This window comes from Rhinolophus ferrumequinum, chromosome 27 (assembly GCF_004115265.2).
Source record: "Rhinolophus ferrumequinum isolate MPI-CBG mRhiFer1 chromosome 27, mRhiFer1_v1.p, whole genome shotgun sequence".
NCBI lineage: Eukaryota > Metazoa > Chordata > Mammalia > Chiroptera > Rhinolophidae > Rhinolophus > Rhinolophus ferrumequinum.
Window position 1 is genome coordinate 17,288,339 of NC_046310.1, and position 16,426 is coordinate 17,304,764.

General features: G+C 34.9%; 1 protein-coding gene across 3 annotated transcripts in view; it reads left to right on the forward strand.

The window, feature by feature from the left end:
- The window catches only part of AKT3 (AKT serine/threonine kinase 3), a 250,149-nt gene that overhangs the window by 151,023 nt on the left and 82,700 nt on the right, over positions 1-16,426 (forward strand). For all 3 annotated transcript variants that reach the window (XM_033099398.1, XM_033099397.1, XM_033099399.1), the window contains one exon: positions 9,457-9,601. In XM_033099398.1, the coding sequence (XP_032955289.1) occupies positions 9,457-9,601 (145 nt within the window). The remainder of the gene's footprint in view (positions 1-9,456; positions 9,602-16,426) is intronic.

Here is a 16,426-nt window from a genome sequence, read left to right on the forward strand (position 1 = left end):
GACCATGTGTGCGTGGGTTTATTTCTTGGCTCCCTATTTTCCGTTGGTCCATGTGTCTGGCTCTATGCCATCACCATACTGTTTACATTACTGTAGCTTTGTAATATGTTTCAAAGTCCGACTTTGTTCTTCTTTTCTTCTTTCTCTCTTTTTTTTTTTTTTTTTGCTATTTGGACTCCAGATGAATTTTAGGATTATTTTTCTATTTCTGCAAAAAATGCCATTGGGTTTTGATAGGGATTGCATTCAATCTGTAGATCACTTTGGGTATTATGGGCATTTCAACAATATTAAGTCTTCTAATCTGTGAACACAGGATGTTTTTCTATTTCTTGGTTTCATATCAGTATTTTGTGGTTTTTCACAAGTCTTTTGCCTCCACTGGCTCCTTGGTTAAGTTTATTTCTAAGTATTTTATTCTTTCTTTCTTTTTTCTTTTTGATGCTATTGTAAATGAGATTGTTTATTTAATTTTCTTTTTGGATGTTCGTTGTCAGTGTATGGAAATAAACCTGAAATGTATGTTAATTTTGTGTCCTGCAACATTGCTAAATTTGTTAATAACTTTTAACAGTCTTTTTGTAGAACTTTTGGGGTTTTCTACTCATAAGATCTTGTCATCTGCAGAGATAATTTTACTTCTTTCTGTCTGATTAGCATGCCTTTTATTTCTTTTTCTTAACCAGTTACTTTATCTATGACTTTAAGTACTATGTTGACTAAAAATGAAAGGAGTGGGCATCTTTGGCGTGGTCTGCTATTAGAGGAAAGCCTTCAGTTTTTCACCACTGAGTATGATATGAGCTGTGGGCTTTTTATGTATATAAACTTCATTGTGTTCAGGTAATTTCTTTCTATTCCTAGTTTGTTGCGTGTTTTTATCATTCAAGAGTGTTGAGTTTCATTAGATGCTTTTTCTGCATCTATTGAGATGATCATGTAATTTTTTATCCTTCATCCTATTAATGTGGCATATGACATTGATTGATTTGCATATGTCGAACCATCCTTGCACCCTGGGGATAAATCCCACTTGATCATGGTGTATGATACTTTATGTGCTCTTGGATTCAGTTTGCTAGTATTTTGTTGAGGATTTTTGCGTCAGGGATATTGGCCTGTAGTTTTCTATTCTTGTGGTATCTTTTCTGGCTTGAGTAAGATTCTAGGGTGATGGCATTTCAGGGTGATGCTGGCCTTATAAAATAAGTTTGGATGTTTTTCCCTTTTCTATTTTGGAAGAGTTTAAGAAGTATTGGTATTAATTCTTCTTTAAATGTTTGATAGAATTTGCCAATGAAGCCATCTGTTACTGGGGTTTTCTTTGTTGGAAGGTTTTAGACTGCTGATTTAATCTCCTTATTTATTATTGGTTTTTCAAGCTTTCTACTTTTTCTTAATTCAGTCTTGGTATGTTTTATGTTTCTAGGAATTTATCCATTTATTCCAGGTTATCCAGTTTATTGAAATATACTTGTTCATAGTAGTCTTTGTAATCCTTCTGTGGCATCAGTTGTAAGGTTTCCACATTCACTTCTGATTTTATTTGAGTTTTCTCCCTTTTTTTCTTAATTATTCTAGCTTAAGGTTTGGCAATTTTTTAATCTTTTTTAAAAAATCAACTGTTAGTTTTATTGATTTTTTCCTATATTTTTCTATTCTGTATTTTGTGTGTTTCTGCTCTAATCTTCATTATTTCCTTCTTTCTGCTAACTGTGAGCTTAGTTACTTATTCTTTTTCTAGTCCCTTGAGGTATAAAGTTAGGTTGTATGTTTGGGATCGTTCCTCTTTTTTAATGTAGGCATTTACTACTATAAACTACCCACTGAGTATGTTTTAGCTATATGCCATCAATGTTGGTGTGTTGTATATTTGTTTTCATTTGGCTCAAGGTGGTTTTTTTTTTTTTCCTAATTTCTCACATGCTTTCTTCTCTGATCAACTGGTTGTTCAAGAGTGTTTTAATTTCCGCATATTTGTGGATTTTTCCAGTTTTCCTTCTATTGAATTCTAGTTTCATTTCATTGTGGTTGGAAAAGATAGTTCATATCATTCATTCTTCTCAAATTTGTTAAGACTTGTTTTATGACCAAATGGGTGATGTCTCCTGGAGAATGTTCCTTATGCACTTAAGAAGAATGTCGGTTCTGCTGCTGTTGGGTGGAATGATCTGTATGTGTCTGTTAGGTTCATTTGATTTATGCAGCATTGTTCAAGTTCTCTGTTTCCTTATTGGTTTTATGTCTGGATATTCTATGAATTATTAAAAGTAGCGTTTTGAAATCTCATATTGTGTTGCTGTCATTTCTCTCTTCAGTTCTGTCAGTGTTTGTTTCATGTATTTGAGTGCTATGATGTTCACTGCTTAGATATTTATAATTGTTATATCTTCCTGGTGAATTGATCCTTTTATCACTGACAGTTTTTGATCTAAAGTCTATTTTGTCTGATATAAGTGTGGCCACTTCTGCTGTTTTATTTTCTTCACCATTTTCATGGAATATCTTTTTCCATCTTTGTACTTGAACTATGTGTGCCCTAAAGTCTAAAATGAGTCTCTTTGGACAGCATTTCGTTGGATCTTTTTAAAATCCACTTAGGTACTCTGTCTTCTTAATGAGTTTAACCCATTTATGTTTAAAATAATTACTGGTAGGGAAGTGCTATTGCCATTTTGTTCATCGTTTTCTGTCTATCTTATTTCTTTATTGTGCTTCTTTTTCTCTCTTGCTGTGTTCCTTAGTGTTTCATTGATTTTTTTTATTTTTTTGGTAGTAATATGCTTTGATTTCTTTCTCATTTTCTTTTGTGTATCTTTTATAGTTATTTTCTTTGTGGTTACGTTGGGGCTTTTATAAAACATCTTAAAGTTAAAACAATCCATTTTAAGCTGATAACTTCAGCTGCACATAAAATGCTACTCTTTTATTTCAACCCCTGTGCTATGTTCTTGATGTCACACATTATCTTTTTATATTGAGTGCCCATTACCATTATTACATTTATAGTTTATTAATACTTCTTTCTTTTATCTTCTATACCAGAATTAAGTGATTTACATTCCACTGTTAACAGTATTGCAGTATTCTGTATTTGTCTATACATTTACCTTTACCAGTAAGCTTTATACATTTATATCTTTTATGCATTTCTGTCCTTTTGTTTCGACTTGCAAGACTCCCGTTAGCCTTTTTTGTAAGGCAGGTTTAGTGGTAATGAATTTCTTCAACTTTTGTTTACCTGAGAAAGTCTTTATATCTCCTTCACTTTTGAAGGATAGTTTTGCCAGATATTGTATCCTTGGTTGGCAGTTTTTGTCTTTTAACGTTTTCAATATATCATCCCACTCCTGTCTAGCCTGCAAGGTTTCTACTGGGAAATCCACTTAGAGAGTTTTATGGGACCTCCCTTGTAGGTGAGGAGTTGCTTTAATCTTGCTGCTTTCAAAATTCCCTCTTTGTGTTTAGCTTTTGACAATGTGATTATAATGTGACTCAGTGTAGACTTCTTTTGATTCATCCTAGTTGAATCTGGATGTCTATTCTCTTCCCCAGATTGGGAACTTTTTGGCCATTATTTTTTCAAATAAGCTTTCTGCCCCTTTCTCCCTCTCTTCTCCTCTGGGACTCCAATAATGTGTAATGGTCCATTTGATGGTATCCCATACATTGCTTAGGCTTTTTAGAATTCATTTCATTCTTTTTCCTTTTTGCCACTTTACCTGAATAATTTCAAATGACATGTTTTTGAGTTTGCTGATTCTTTCTTTTAGTTGATCAAGACTGTTGTTGAACCTGTCTAGTTAATTTTTTAATTCAGTTATTGTGTTTTTAAGCTCCAAAAAACAAAAAAAATGTATATATTTTTTCTTTCTGTCTTTGTTGATATTCTCATTTCGTTCGTGTTTCATTGTACTGAGGTTATTGAATATCTCTCCATGGTTATTTTTAATTCTTTGTCAGATGATTGACATACCTCTCTTTAGAGTTAGTTTGTAGAGATATTTTTGTTCTTTCGATTGGGCCATGTTTCTCTGTTTCTTCTGGATCTATGCTTATTAATCTCCAATTACAGGGACTTGCAGGGTTTTTTTTTTGTTTGTTTTTAGGTGTGTAATCCCTTGTTCTCTCTAGTGCCTGTTCAGGATACTGCAGATTCTCAGGAGCTACTTCGAGCCCCTTAGGTTTCTTTTGTTCTCAGTACCCCCTAGGCTTCTAGCTTATGACGTGTCCCATCAGCATTCTGAGTCTCATGAGACAGAAGTCAGAATTAAAAGTGATTTACATTCCACTATTAACAGTATTTCAGTCCCTGAAAGTCCAGAATACTGGACACACAACTCTTCTCTTCCACTGCTCCCTTCCCCCCGGGGAGAAAGTCTGCTGAGCTTTACCATCCTTCGTACTTATATCCTCAGGAGCAGCCAAGTCAGCCAACTCTGTTTTCTTGTCAGTAGCCCTCAGGCATCCATAGTATACCAGGTCTTGTCAGTGCTTCGAAGTGGGCGAGGGAAAAACCAGTTCTTTGGGTACCCTCTTGAAATGCCAGAACATTGGACACATGCTCCCGCTCTTTCCCTCCCCAGGGAGAAGCTGCGAGTTATAGGTTTTCTCCTACTAGTTCTGTGCTTAGCTGGGAAGAGGAGCTGTAGTGAGTGAGTATGTGCTAATCCAAACTGTCACCTTTGTTCTCAGTATCTCTAATTTGTCCTTTACTGTCCATGCTTTGATTAAGGCAAGACAGAAGCCAGTCTCTCAGGCAGCCTCCCAGACAAGTCAGAACATTGGATGTGTGGTCCAGTCTTCTCTTTCTCTCCCCAGTGGGGAGCTTTCTATCCATGCCATGAGGAGCCAGGGGAGGGACTGTAGTAATTGAGTGCCACAAACTCCTACCGGCTCTGATGCAGCTGGTTTTGTACTCTCCTGGGATGCAAGAGCCTCTTACCTGATTTTTGGATTTCTCACAACGGGAATTAATCCATGTGTTGATGTAGATTTGAGTTGGTGTTTTCATGGGTGAAAGGAGAATCTGGGGCTTCCTATTCTGCATCTTGCTGATATCTCTAGGGCATTATTTTAGGTGAACTTTAGGTTTTATTTTTAAGATCTAAACAAAATTCCTGTTAGTATTTTGAGTGAACTACCTTAAAATTATAAATTAATTTAGAAAACATTGATACTTTTACAATATTTAGCATTCAACTATATTACATACAGTTTATACTTAGTTAATTCCTTTGGTAGATTTTCTTTCTCTATATTTAAAAAAGTTAATAGTAAGCTTATTGTAGCTATTTCATATTTTTATTGCTCTTGTGATCAGGATGTTTTTCATTATTTTTCTTATATTTCTTGTATTTAGAAGGAATGCTGTTGGTTTCTGTTTATTATGTAACTAAAAACATTTATTCTTTTGCAGGCGTGACATCTACAGATAACAATTTTGCCTCTTCCTTTCTGATCGTTTTATCTATTATTTTTCTGTGTTTTTTTAGCAGTATTTCATAATTTTTGTGATAGCAGATGTATTTGTTTTTTCTCTGATGTAATGAATGCACTATTTCAAATAATTCATTCTTAAATATGATTTTTATATGTACTGTATTATGTCATGCAGGAATATCCACATTACAGGCCCAGGTGATTTTCCTTTCTTACAGCTGGTCACCTGCCTTGTCACTCCCATGGCCCCATCACACTCACACCTACGTGTGTGTGCACACGCACTCCCCTTATGTTACTGCTGTACTGAGCTGCTTATAGTCTCCCAAGTACTAATTCTATGGTGGGCTCTCACATCGCCTATGGCTCTTTTTGGCTCTTTCACCCCTATGCCAGGAATACCTTCCCTTGCTTGTCTCTTCCTCTTGCTATGAAGTATCAGTTCACCTTGTACATCTCCATTCACAAATCACCTCCTTCTTTGGTCACCTTCCCAAACTTACTATTGTTTTTGTTAGAACAGCACTGTACTTAGTGCATTGCTGTTCTCGCTTTACCTGTAACACTTAGTTAAACTTATTCACAATATCAAGTTTTCCCTGGCCACTGTGAGTTCTTACTACTCCATGGCTTGTTTGTGCTTTAGTAGCATACACATTAGACCTTTTAATTAAATGTTTGTTTTCAAATAAATGATCAGCTTGTGAAAATTAAGTTTTTGTATTAGTGGTATATATATATTTGAAAAATGAATTTATTTGCTTCGTAGTGGTATCCGTTCTGTTTTCCAAACTGACTACATTTTCCAGCATTACTTAAGAATTAGAAGAGTGGAAATCCTCTTTCAATTAGTGAGACCCTTGGGCCCAATACTTTTTAACAATACTTTTACTTGATTCACCATAATTTAACTACACAGCATATACAGTTGACCCTTGAACAGCATGTTTGAACTGCAGATTTTTTTCATTATATGCTGTAAATGTATTTTCTCTTCCTTATGATTTTCTTAACATTTTTCTTTCCTCTAGCTCTTTATTGTAAGAATACAGTATATAATACATATAACATACAAGATACATGCTAATTGACTATGTTATCAGTAAGGCTTCTGGTCAACAGTAGGCTATTAGTAGTTAATTTGGGGGTGAATGAAAAGTTATATGCAGGTTTTCAACTATGCAGGGGATTGGTCCCCAACCCCTGCATTGTTCAAGAGTCAACTGTATATGCCTGTGTAGTTCAATTATGGTGAGTTAGGTAATTTAGGTCCACCTAAGAACTATTAGAAAAAGAGGATGAAATGTTTAAAGAAAAAGGCTGCCAAGAGCCAATAAGGGTATGAAGAATTATGGGGCCGAAAGTATATGGAAAAAAGAAACCCAGAGAGATGAGCCCTGTCTTTCACTAAAGGTGCCTACTGATTTTAGAAGCTGTGTCTGAGATGTTGAGATTTAGAGTAACTGTCAGAGCTGACAGTCACATTCTGGAATCCAGGGCCTGTGGAAGAAAAGGTGTGGTAAATCACTATAACTTAGTCTGGTACTCTAAGGGAGTATACCCTAGAAGAGAGGGTGAACAAATATAGACTTACCTGTTAAGAATTGAAAACCAGCTATAAATTATTTCAGGCCTTAAATTTGGTTAACATGATCCACTTTTGCTAGGCTCCTAGGAGCCTCTTAAAAGCAAATATAAATAATCTCTAACGGAAGATTATATCTTCCTAGGCCCCAAACTGTTTCTTTGCTTTTTCATGTACACTGTTCAAGACTCATCAGAAAATAAACAAGTACACAAAGATACAATGTGGCCAAAACCACAGAAACAAAACAGACAGCAGAATCAGATTTGTAAGGCTCCAAGTGATGGAGTTGTCAGACAGTAATTTAAAAAATTATGATAATGAAAGTAAGGCATATCAAAATTTTGTGGGATGTAGCCACATGAGTGCTTAGAAGGAAATACATAATCTTAAATGCCTATATTTGAAAAGGAGGGACTTTTCAAGTCAATAATCTATGCTTCTGTCTTAAGAAACTGAAAAAGTGGAGTAAAATTAAACCCAAGACAAATAAGGAAACTATAGAGATCAGAAATCAGTGAAGTAGAAAGCAGAAAAATAATACAGAATAATCAATAAACCAAAGCTAGTTCTTTGAAACAAATTTAATAAAATTGAAAACACCTTGGAAGACTGTTAAGAAAAAAACAAAATAGAGAAGACACAATTTACCAATACTACTCCAAGAAAACAGACAACTTAAGCAGCCCAGTATCAAGGAACAGAATGAAGTTAGAAATTAAAACACTTTTACTCAAAGAAAACTCCAACTCCAGATGGCTTCATTGGTGTATTCTATTAAATATATGAAGAAATATTACCAATTCTACACAATCTATTTCAGAAAACAATGGAGGAGAGGACACTGCCTAACTCATTTTATAAAGCCACTGTCACCCTCATTCCAAAGTCTAGGCAAAGCTATCATAAGAAGAGAAAACTATACTTGTGAACATAGATGCAAAATTTCTTAACAAAATTTTGACAAATAGAATTTTAAAAATATGTAGCAAGGTAGTACATCATGACCAGATGGAGTTTATCCCAAGAATTCAGTTGCATTAACATCTGAAAATCATTCAGCTAAATTCACAATATTAATAGGATAAAGGAGAAAAACTACATGATCATTTCAACAGATGCAGAAAAAAAATTTGACAAAATTCAGCACCCTTTTATAACAAACACACTGTTGACTAGAAAGAGAAGGGAACTGCCTCAACTTGAATAAGGGTATCTACAAAAAATGCTACAGCTTACATAAACTTAAAGGTAGAAGGCTGAATGCTTTCTCTGTAAGTTCTGGAACAAAGTAAGAATGTCTCTTCTCACCACCTTTATTTAACATTGTAGTGATGGTGTTATAAGGCAAGAAAAGAAATAAAAAAGCAAACAGAAAGGAATAAGTAAATCTGCCCTTATTTGTAGAAAAAATGGTTACTTGTGTAGAAAATCCAGAAAAATAAAAGCTCCTAGAACTAAAAATGAATTTAGTAAGGCAGCAGGATACAAGGTCAACAAACAATAAGAAACTGTATTTTCTAAATACTAGCAAGAAAAGTTTGAAAATGAAATTTAAAAAAAATCCCCCCATAATATCATTAAAGAATACTTAGAAATAAATTCAATGAAAGATGTGCAAGACTTTTTCACAAAAAATTACAAAACATTGCATTGGGATATTAAAGACCTATATAAATGGAGAGCTATGCCATGTTCATGGATTAGAGGACTTAATTTGTTACTATGGCAATTTCTTCCAAATTGATCTATAGATTTAATGCAATTTCATTTAAATTTCTAATAGACTTTAAGAAATCAATAGGATGATTTTAAAATTTATGTGGACATAAATGATCCTTGATCTGATGGGACAGCTATCAAAATATAAAAGCTTTATACTGGTGCTCAAGAGACTTATTTAAGCTACAATATATGCCTATCATTTTTTATAAAATGAAACTTACCTATGATCTGGGAACAGTGAAAGATTTGGGCTTTGAAAACCTTTTCTTATAATAGAACTTCCGTTGGACCATGGTAAAGATCTTGAGTATGTCAGTGATGGACTTAAAATGGCTGAACAAAACATTTAAAAAATGCAGCAAACTCTTGGGGGTCAATTTACTTTATAGATAAGATGTGTACAGACATTTAACTGCAGTTCTAAAGGGTTTTAACTGAACTTTCTTATAATTCTTTTCTTCTTTTTCTCATTTAACATACCTCCGAATAAATACTATGACAAACTTTAGGGCTGTAATGTAAAATGCCTTTGGGATGAATTTCACCTTGGAGTAAGGGTGAGAGAATACGTTTATGTGTGTGTGTTATCTGTTATCCTGGAATAGACTTTCTTTGTGTACATTTCACACTTTATAAAAAAGGAAATATTTGAATTATTTACCATCCTTTATTAATAAGAAATTTTACCTGTTATAATTTTATAGGGAAGAATGGACAGAAGCTATTCAGGCAGTAGCAGACAGACTTCAGAGGCAAGAAGAGGAGAGAATGAACTGTAGTCCAACTTCACAAATTGATAATATAGGGGAGGAAGAGATGGATGCTTCTACAACCCATCACAAAAGAAAGGTAGAAAATAATAACTTATTCCCCTACTCAGCACACTTATGTGTATGGAAGAAATATGTTAAAAACTGCCATATGGAAAAAATGGCAGGCAATTATCTTATATGGGTGTGGTTGGTTTTGGGGTGTGGTCAGTTTTTATTCAGGTATATCTGGCATACCTGTCCTTGTTTAAAATCAAATAATTGAACCATCAGTATATTTCACCTAGCACCTAGTGCTGACAGGGCGTGTTAGGGATTTGTGACTGGTGTGCCGTTAATGCTACTTTGTAACTTGCATTTTCCCCTCATTATTTTTAATACCATTTTAGAAATTTGGAAATAAAATATTTTCCCTAATGATTCAGTCCTTTTCCATTTGGCATCCGGTGTGCTCCTGAAAGAAGAAGCGCAAATCGCTCTGGTGTACTTCCTGCTTGGGGCCCCAGCTTCACTAATGTCAGCAGGAAAAGTGAACAATCTTGGAAACAATCATGTTTTATTTTAATGGCTGCCCCTGAGCCAATGAAGGAAACAGTCTTTTCCTTCCCTCAGTGCTCCAGAATAATAAGCACCAATTTATATATTTATAAGCATTGTAAATTAAGTATTTCAGTGCTGTGGAAAATTGAAAAGCAACTTCCTTATGTAAGAAATGGTATTTTACGGTTAATCTAAAGATGTAAGTGTTCAAATAGATGAACATCCCATTTATCATGTTAGAATATATTTGTTATAATAGATTATAAATTAATCTTCAGGTAGGAGAACACTAATTTTTAAGGTAAGTATCCATGTACTTTCGTGTTAGCACAGTGTTTCAGAACTCTGGAGTTAGACTGACTGAGTTCAGATCCTTCTTCTATGTGCCAAATGTGTGAACTAGGTGACGTTATACAGTCACAGCTTAGAGTTAATTATCTTTCTCTGAAATTCCAGTTCTAATTAGAGTAATATTCTATGCTTGATCTTTGCCAACTGGCTGAGAACCCTTTGTGTCTTCCTTAGAGACTTATCCTTTTATTTTTTGGTTGAACTGGATCCCTCTTTTTTTTTTTTTTTAAGTCAACCCTCTTGGTCCTCAGTCATTGCAAAAATAAAAACACAGTCTAGCTTTACCCACCTATTGAGAGATAAGAAGGCTTCTTTTCCAAGTGTATGTGCACATTACACAATTAACTTGAAATTTAACTGTGCTTATAATTTAAAATCAGATTCCAATTAATCTTATCTTTTGAATTATAAACTATTCCATTCAATAACAAGTTATACCAGCTATACCCTGTTTAATTCTGTGGAATTCCTGAAATTCTGCTTAATCACAAATGTTAATAATAAAATACTGTTGAGGTAGTTAGAGGTTGAAAGTAGGAGTCTATAACATCCTAACTAGAAATATTGTTATTAATGGATGGAAGAATTTTGGAAAGAATATGGAAATTTACCAGAAGAATGCTGAATGGAGACAAAAGATGTAAAATGGAAAGTCTGGGGCTTCTTTTTTTCCTCTGGTTCTTATCATTCCCCCCCTCCTCCCTTTTCCTCTTTTTTACCGTTCTCGTGTGGCGTCTCTTCTCCTTCACTCCCCTTCCTCCTTCCCCTTCTCAGCCTTTTTATGCGCTTTTTTGTTCTAAGGCTCTGAGCACTCTTTATATCTTATCTTTCTATTTCTTCTATCACTATCTCTGAGGTAGGTACTGTTATTATCCCCGTTACATAAGTCATCTGACATTCAGAGAAATTAAATATCTGGTTCAAGCATATAAGGATTTTCAATTATACACTGTGCAACTTCATTGTGCAGCTTCTTTCTATTTACTGATTCATATATCTTGAGCCTCACTAACCTCTATAATTGTTACACTCATAACATAACCAAGTTATATTAGAAACAAAAATATACACATATTGTCCCCTGTGATTATACTCTTATTTCTCAAATTATTATGTCAACTGTTGGACTTAAACAATGTTTGGATATTACTTAATTTCATCTTATATTAGAGTACTCTTGGAAAAAAATCAGAATTTTAATATTACAGAATAGTGGTAAAAAAATGAGATCTTTGGGTCCTACAGCTTGGGTTCAAGTCCTGGGTCTACCATGTGTGTGGTTGTGTGGAAAGTTTCTTAATCCTTCTGTTCTTTGGTCCCTTCATCTATAAAAGGAGATAACAATAATACTTAATTCATATAGTTGTGAGAATTAAAATGAGGGAATACGTGTAAAGTGCTAATACGCTAAGTGCTCACTGAATATTAACTCTTATTGTTAGCTAGTATTCTGCTTCATCCACATAAAGATAGTTAAAAATGTACACATCTTTTTAAAGCCGATTCTCTGAGAAGTCTCTCACTGAAACTGAGTCTGGAAAATGAAAACTTGATAGGAGCACTTTGAATTTGGGGGTTCATTGTCTTATTTGGCCTGTATCTGATTTCCATTTTTTTTAAAATTTCATTTCATTTAAAATTAAATAGCATAAAATAGTTTTAAATGAACAAGTGTTCAGAAAAAGATCGAACATTGTACTACTACCTGTTCTATATTACCGCCACTTCCCTAAGATATGTCAGTGGCTCTAGAACTGCTTGCTTTATGTGTCTCAGTTATAAACAGGGCTGTAGAAGTTCAGATTAGTTTTCATTTCAGATTGTGAACACAGATTCTGAAATAAGAATATCTTTCTCCTAATTTACAGAGCACATTTTCTTCTCGTTCCCTTTTTGAAAATTGAGCAGTAGCATGAAGAGAATGGCCCCTGAGGATCGCCATGCTTAGCGTCACCTTCGCTCCATCTCTTGCCTGGAGCAGGCAGATGGTCACTTCCCTGAGCGGTGGGGTGTAGCCACAGTATCTGCTCTGCAGGCTAAAATCTCTCTTGGAGAGGGAAAGACACTGCGTGGTGGAGGAAAGAGGCACAGGCCTCGCAACGCGATTTAAGCGCTGTTCTGTGTTTAAATTAAAAGATGTTTCAAAAGGTTTTCTTAGAGGACTCAGAAGTGCCTACTCGTGGCTGTCAAGCTGCCATTCTCCATATCCTGTCAGGTGTGAAGGGGCACCACATAAAGGGATCAACAGCCAACTGAGACTCCACTTTGCTTAATTTTTAAGTGACCATGTAGGCCTCTCTGGGAGCAGCTGGTTATCGTCTCACAGTTTAGGGATAAATTGTAAGCCATACCTCCTGTCTTCCCACTGAGTCTGACACCAGTTCTTGGAATTTTATTACCTACTGCCTGGCAACAGTAACTCAAAGCAATGGCTAGCATTGGGAGAAAGAGAGATGGGAAGAGATGGTGGGACCTGCTGAAATCATGTCCTCTCTCACTGCCTGCTCAGAGAGGGAGGATTGGCATAATCCCTGTTGGAATTGATAGATTAGATTAGAGTTTCCCCGTCCCTTGAGAAAGAGAGCCAGAGGAAGTGGGAGGAGGTGTGGGCAGAGAGGTGAACTTGTTAATACTTCCCTCCCCACTCCTGCTTTTTACTTAAGTGTCTTACAGAGCTTTGTTTAGTTTAGTTCTTATTTGTAAATGTATGTGGAATTTATCTTATTTGACTAAATTTACTAAAATTTCTGTATTCTTTTCCAAGAGTTTCTTTGTATTCCTCTTCAATTATATATTCACATTTTAACCTAATTTTTAGACTAGACGGTCTTTTTTCATACATTCTAGTGTATGTGATTTGAATATATTTAAAGTGCTTGTTATATATGCATATGTATTCTTAACCTAAAACAGCAGCATTGATATGTAGAGATTATGTAAAAGAAAGAGTATAGTTATGTGAAATACTTCCCTAATAAATTCTTAGGATTGGGTTTTGGAGGATTAATTTTTCTGGAAAGTATCTATGCTCTCATTTTTTATTAATATCTTGTATCTTTTCCCTTAACACCATCCGAAAGGAAAACATTTTGTAATAGGTTACATTTCATTTGTAAAGACTAGATAATTACTGTGGGTAACACTGAACATGAGCATTTGGTATCAAAGATACTCTTTAAAATGTTCTGAAGTTTTGTCAAAATAGATATGAAATCTGTTTTTGATTTTATTACATAGAATGCTTTTTTTTAAACTAATATCAATTTCCATGCAAATTCCTCTTTTTTTAAGGTTGACAGTCAAACTGATAGAAGCTGTGAAATTTAGAGTTAAGGCTGTTGTACTTTTAAAAAACCTCCCTGTCCCTAAGAAGTGCAATCCTAAAGGACGATGGTAATATTTTATAGCTATGTATTGCTTTTTATCTGAAAGTTTCATAAGGCAGTTTACAATTTTTACCCCCAAGAATTCAGTTTGAGTTTATGTGACATTTAGTAATAGGACACAGCAAGTATCATTTTCCAGTGCTCTTAGATAAAAAACAAACAAACAAACAAAAAAGACAAAGAGGAGGATGCTGCTCAAATGAAGCTTTAAGCCATAAAATGACATTATGGTTTATTGATGAGAATAACGTCTCTCTCTATTGCCATGGAACAAACTACCCAAGTTTAATGTCTTAAAACAATAACAGTAATTATTTCTCCTCATTTTGTGGTTTGCTTGGGCAGTTCTGCTGGTCTCAAATGTATCTGTCAAGCAGCTGCATTCACCAGGCACCCGGGCTGGGCTGGAAAAGGCAAGAAAGCCTTTCTCACATGTCTGGCTTCTTGGTTCTCCTCCACGTGCTCTGCCTCTGCATGTTGTGCTCCCAGGGCCTCTCTCTCCTGCCTGGACTTCCTACAGCATAAGAGCTGGCTTTTAAGAATGACTCTTTAAGAGGGAGAAAACCTAAGCTGACAGGCTAAGGCTCGGTCTGGAACTGGGACAGGGACACTCTGATCCTATTCTGTTTTCCAAGATGGACACCATGGCAGCCCAGGGAGAGGGAAAGTTGGCTCCACCTCTCAATGAGAAGTGGCGTGTGCACACAGGGAGAAGGGCAATTAGTGCCATCCATCGTTGGAGACTACATAGCACAAATGGCTTTCTGGTTCTGTAGTATTCCTTGATTTTTAAAATTTATTAATGAAAATGAAGTTACCTATTATTTGTTCAAATGACGCTAGCTTTGTTAACTATTTTCTGTATATTTAGCCCTACTTGTTTGATTTTTAGTTGAATTAATAAATGTACTTTGTTAATTTCCCTGATATCTTTTGCTACTTTTCTTTTGAACTAGAGATATTATTGAATGGCTAAACCCATTATAACTTGACATTTGGGAAAACTATCAAAATTATAGGTCGCAAATAATGTTGAAAATGAACATAAGCATCTATAAAAATTTTAAGAGTTTTTATGTATTGTCCCGACCCGCGGGACACTACACGAGGGACCCCGAAGCACCTAGAAGGGAGGAAAATGGGAGACACAAAGACCGGAGACAAGACAGGAGTTCTGATCAAGTCTCTCTTTATTGCAGCTCAATCATGGGTTATATACATTTTGTGCTGGGTGGAGGGGCATTAACATAAGCAGGGTTGCCGCAGGCTGATGGTCTTAAGCCATCTGGACATACCCTACAGAATGTGGGTGTTATCTAAAGACCCAAGTAACTTCCTCTATCTCATGCTTCTCAGTCATGTGATGGTGCCTTACAGGCACCCGCCCACTACAATGTATATTTACATGAGGGATTTTGGTCTGTAGTTTTCTTTCAATGTTTTTCTCTGGTTTTGGTATCATGATAATGATAACCTCGTACAATAAATTAGGAAGTAATCTCTCCTTTCCAATTTTATGTAGGAGTTTATGTAGAATTGGTATGTTCTTCCTTAAATGTTTATTGAATTCAATAGCAAAACCATCTGGTCCTAGAGTTTTCCTTGTTGAAAGGTTTTTTTTGTTTATTTGTTTGTTTTTCGTTTGTTTGTTTTTTACCACAATTCAATTTCCTTAATAGACACAGGGCTATTTGAGTTATCTACAGCAGGTCCTCAAATAACTTTTCGTTCATTGTCATTTCACTATAACATTGATGAGATGCTGTAGGATTTTAACTTGTGTTTATATTAGTTAGCCTATGGTAAAAATTGGTTGTGTTATAAGTCATTTCATTTAAAGTCACAGAACCTGTCAACAATGTTAAGTGAGGATTTACTGTAATTGTTCTTCAGTGAGCATTGATAATTTGAGACTTTCAAGGAATTTGTCCATTTCATGTAAGTTGTCGATTTTTTGCGTATAAATCTGTTCATAATATTCCCTTGTGATTTTTTTAATATTTGTAGAATCCGCAGTGATGTCATTTCTCTCTTTCCTGATATTCATAATTTGCATCTTCTGTCTTTATTTTTCTGACCATTTTCACTAGAGGTTTATCAATTTTATTATCTTTTCAAAGAACCAGCTTTTGGTTACGTTGATTTTCTCTGCTGCTTTTTGTTCTTTTTAAAAATTTAATTGATTTCTGCTCTGATAGTTATTATTTCATTTCTTCTAATTCTTTTGGGTTTAATTTGCTCTTTTTCTAGTTTCTTAAGATAGAAGCTGAGGTCATTGATTTTCTGACATTAACTTCAGATGAGTGGTAAACAGGAAAAAGTAGTTTCAAAAATCTTCAATAACTTCTCATTGCCTTAAGATAAAACTCAGATCTTTAACTTGTTATTCATAAATCCACCTACCTAAACTGAATTTAAATTTAACATGATATACTAAGCATACTGAGTTACCTCCCTTTCCATCTAAAAGCCTATGAAAATGATAGTACAGGAATTTTAAAAAGGGATAGGTCCACAAAAATGAAAAGCTGGATTTGGGAAGATCATTAGTGGACAAACAATATGAAAATTTTGGAAGTTTCTGTAAGGATGTTGATAGAACAGGAAAAGCATACATAGAGGGAGCT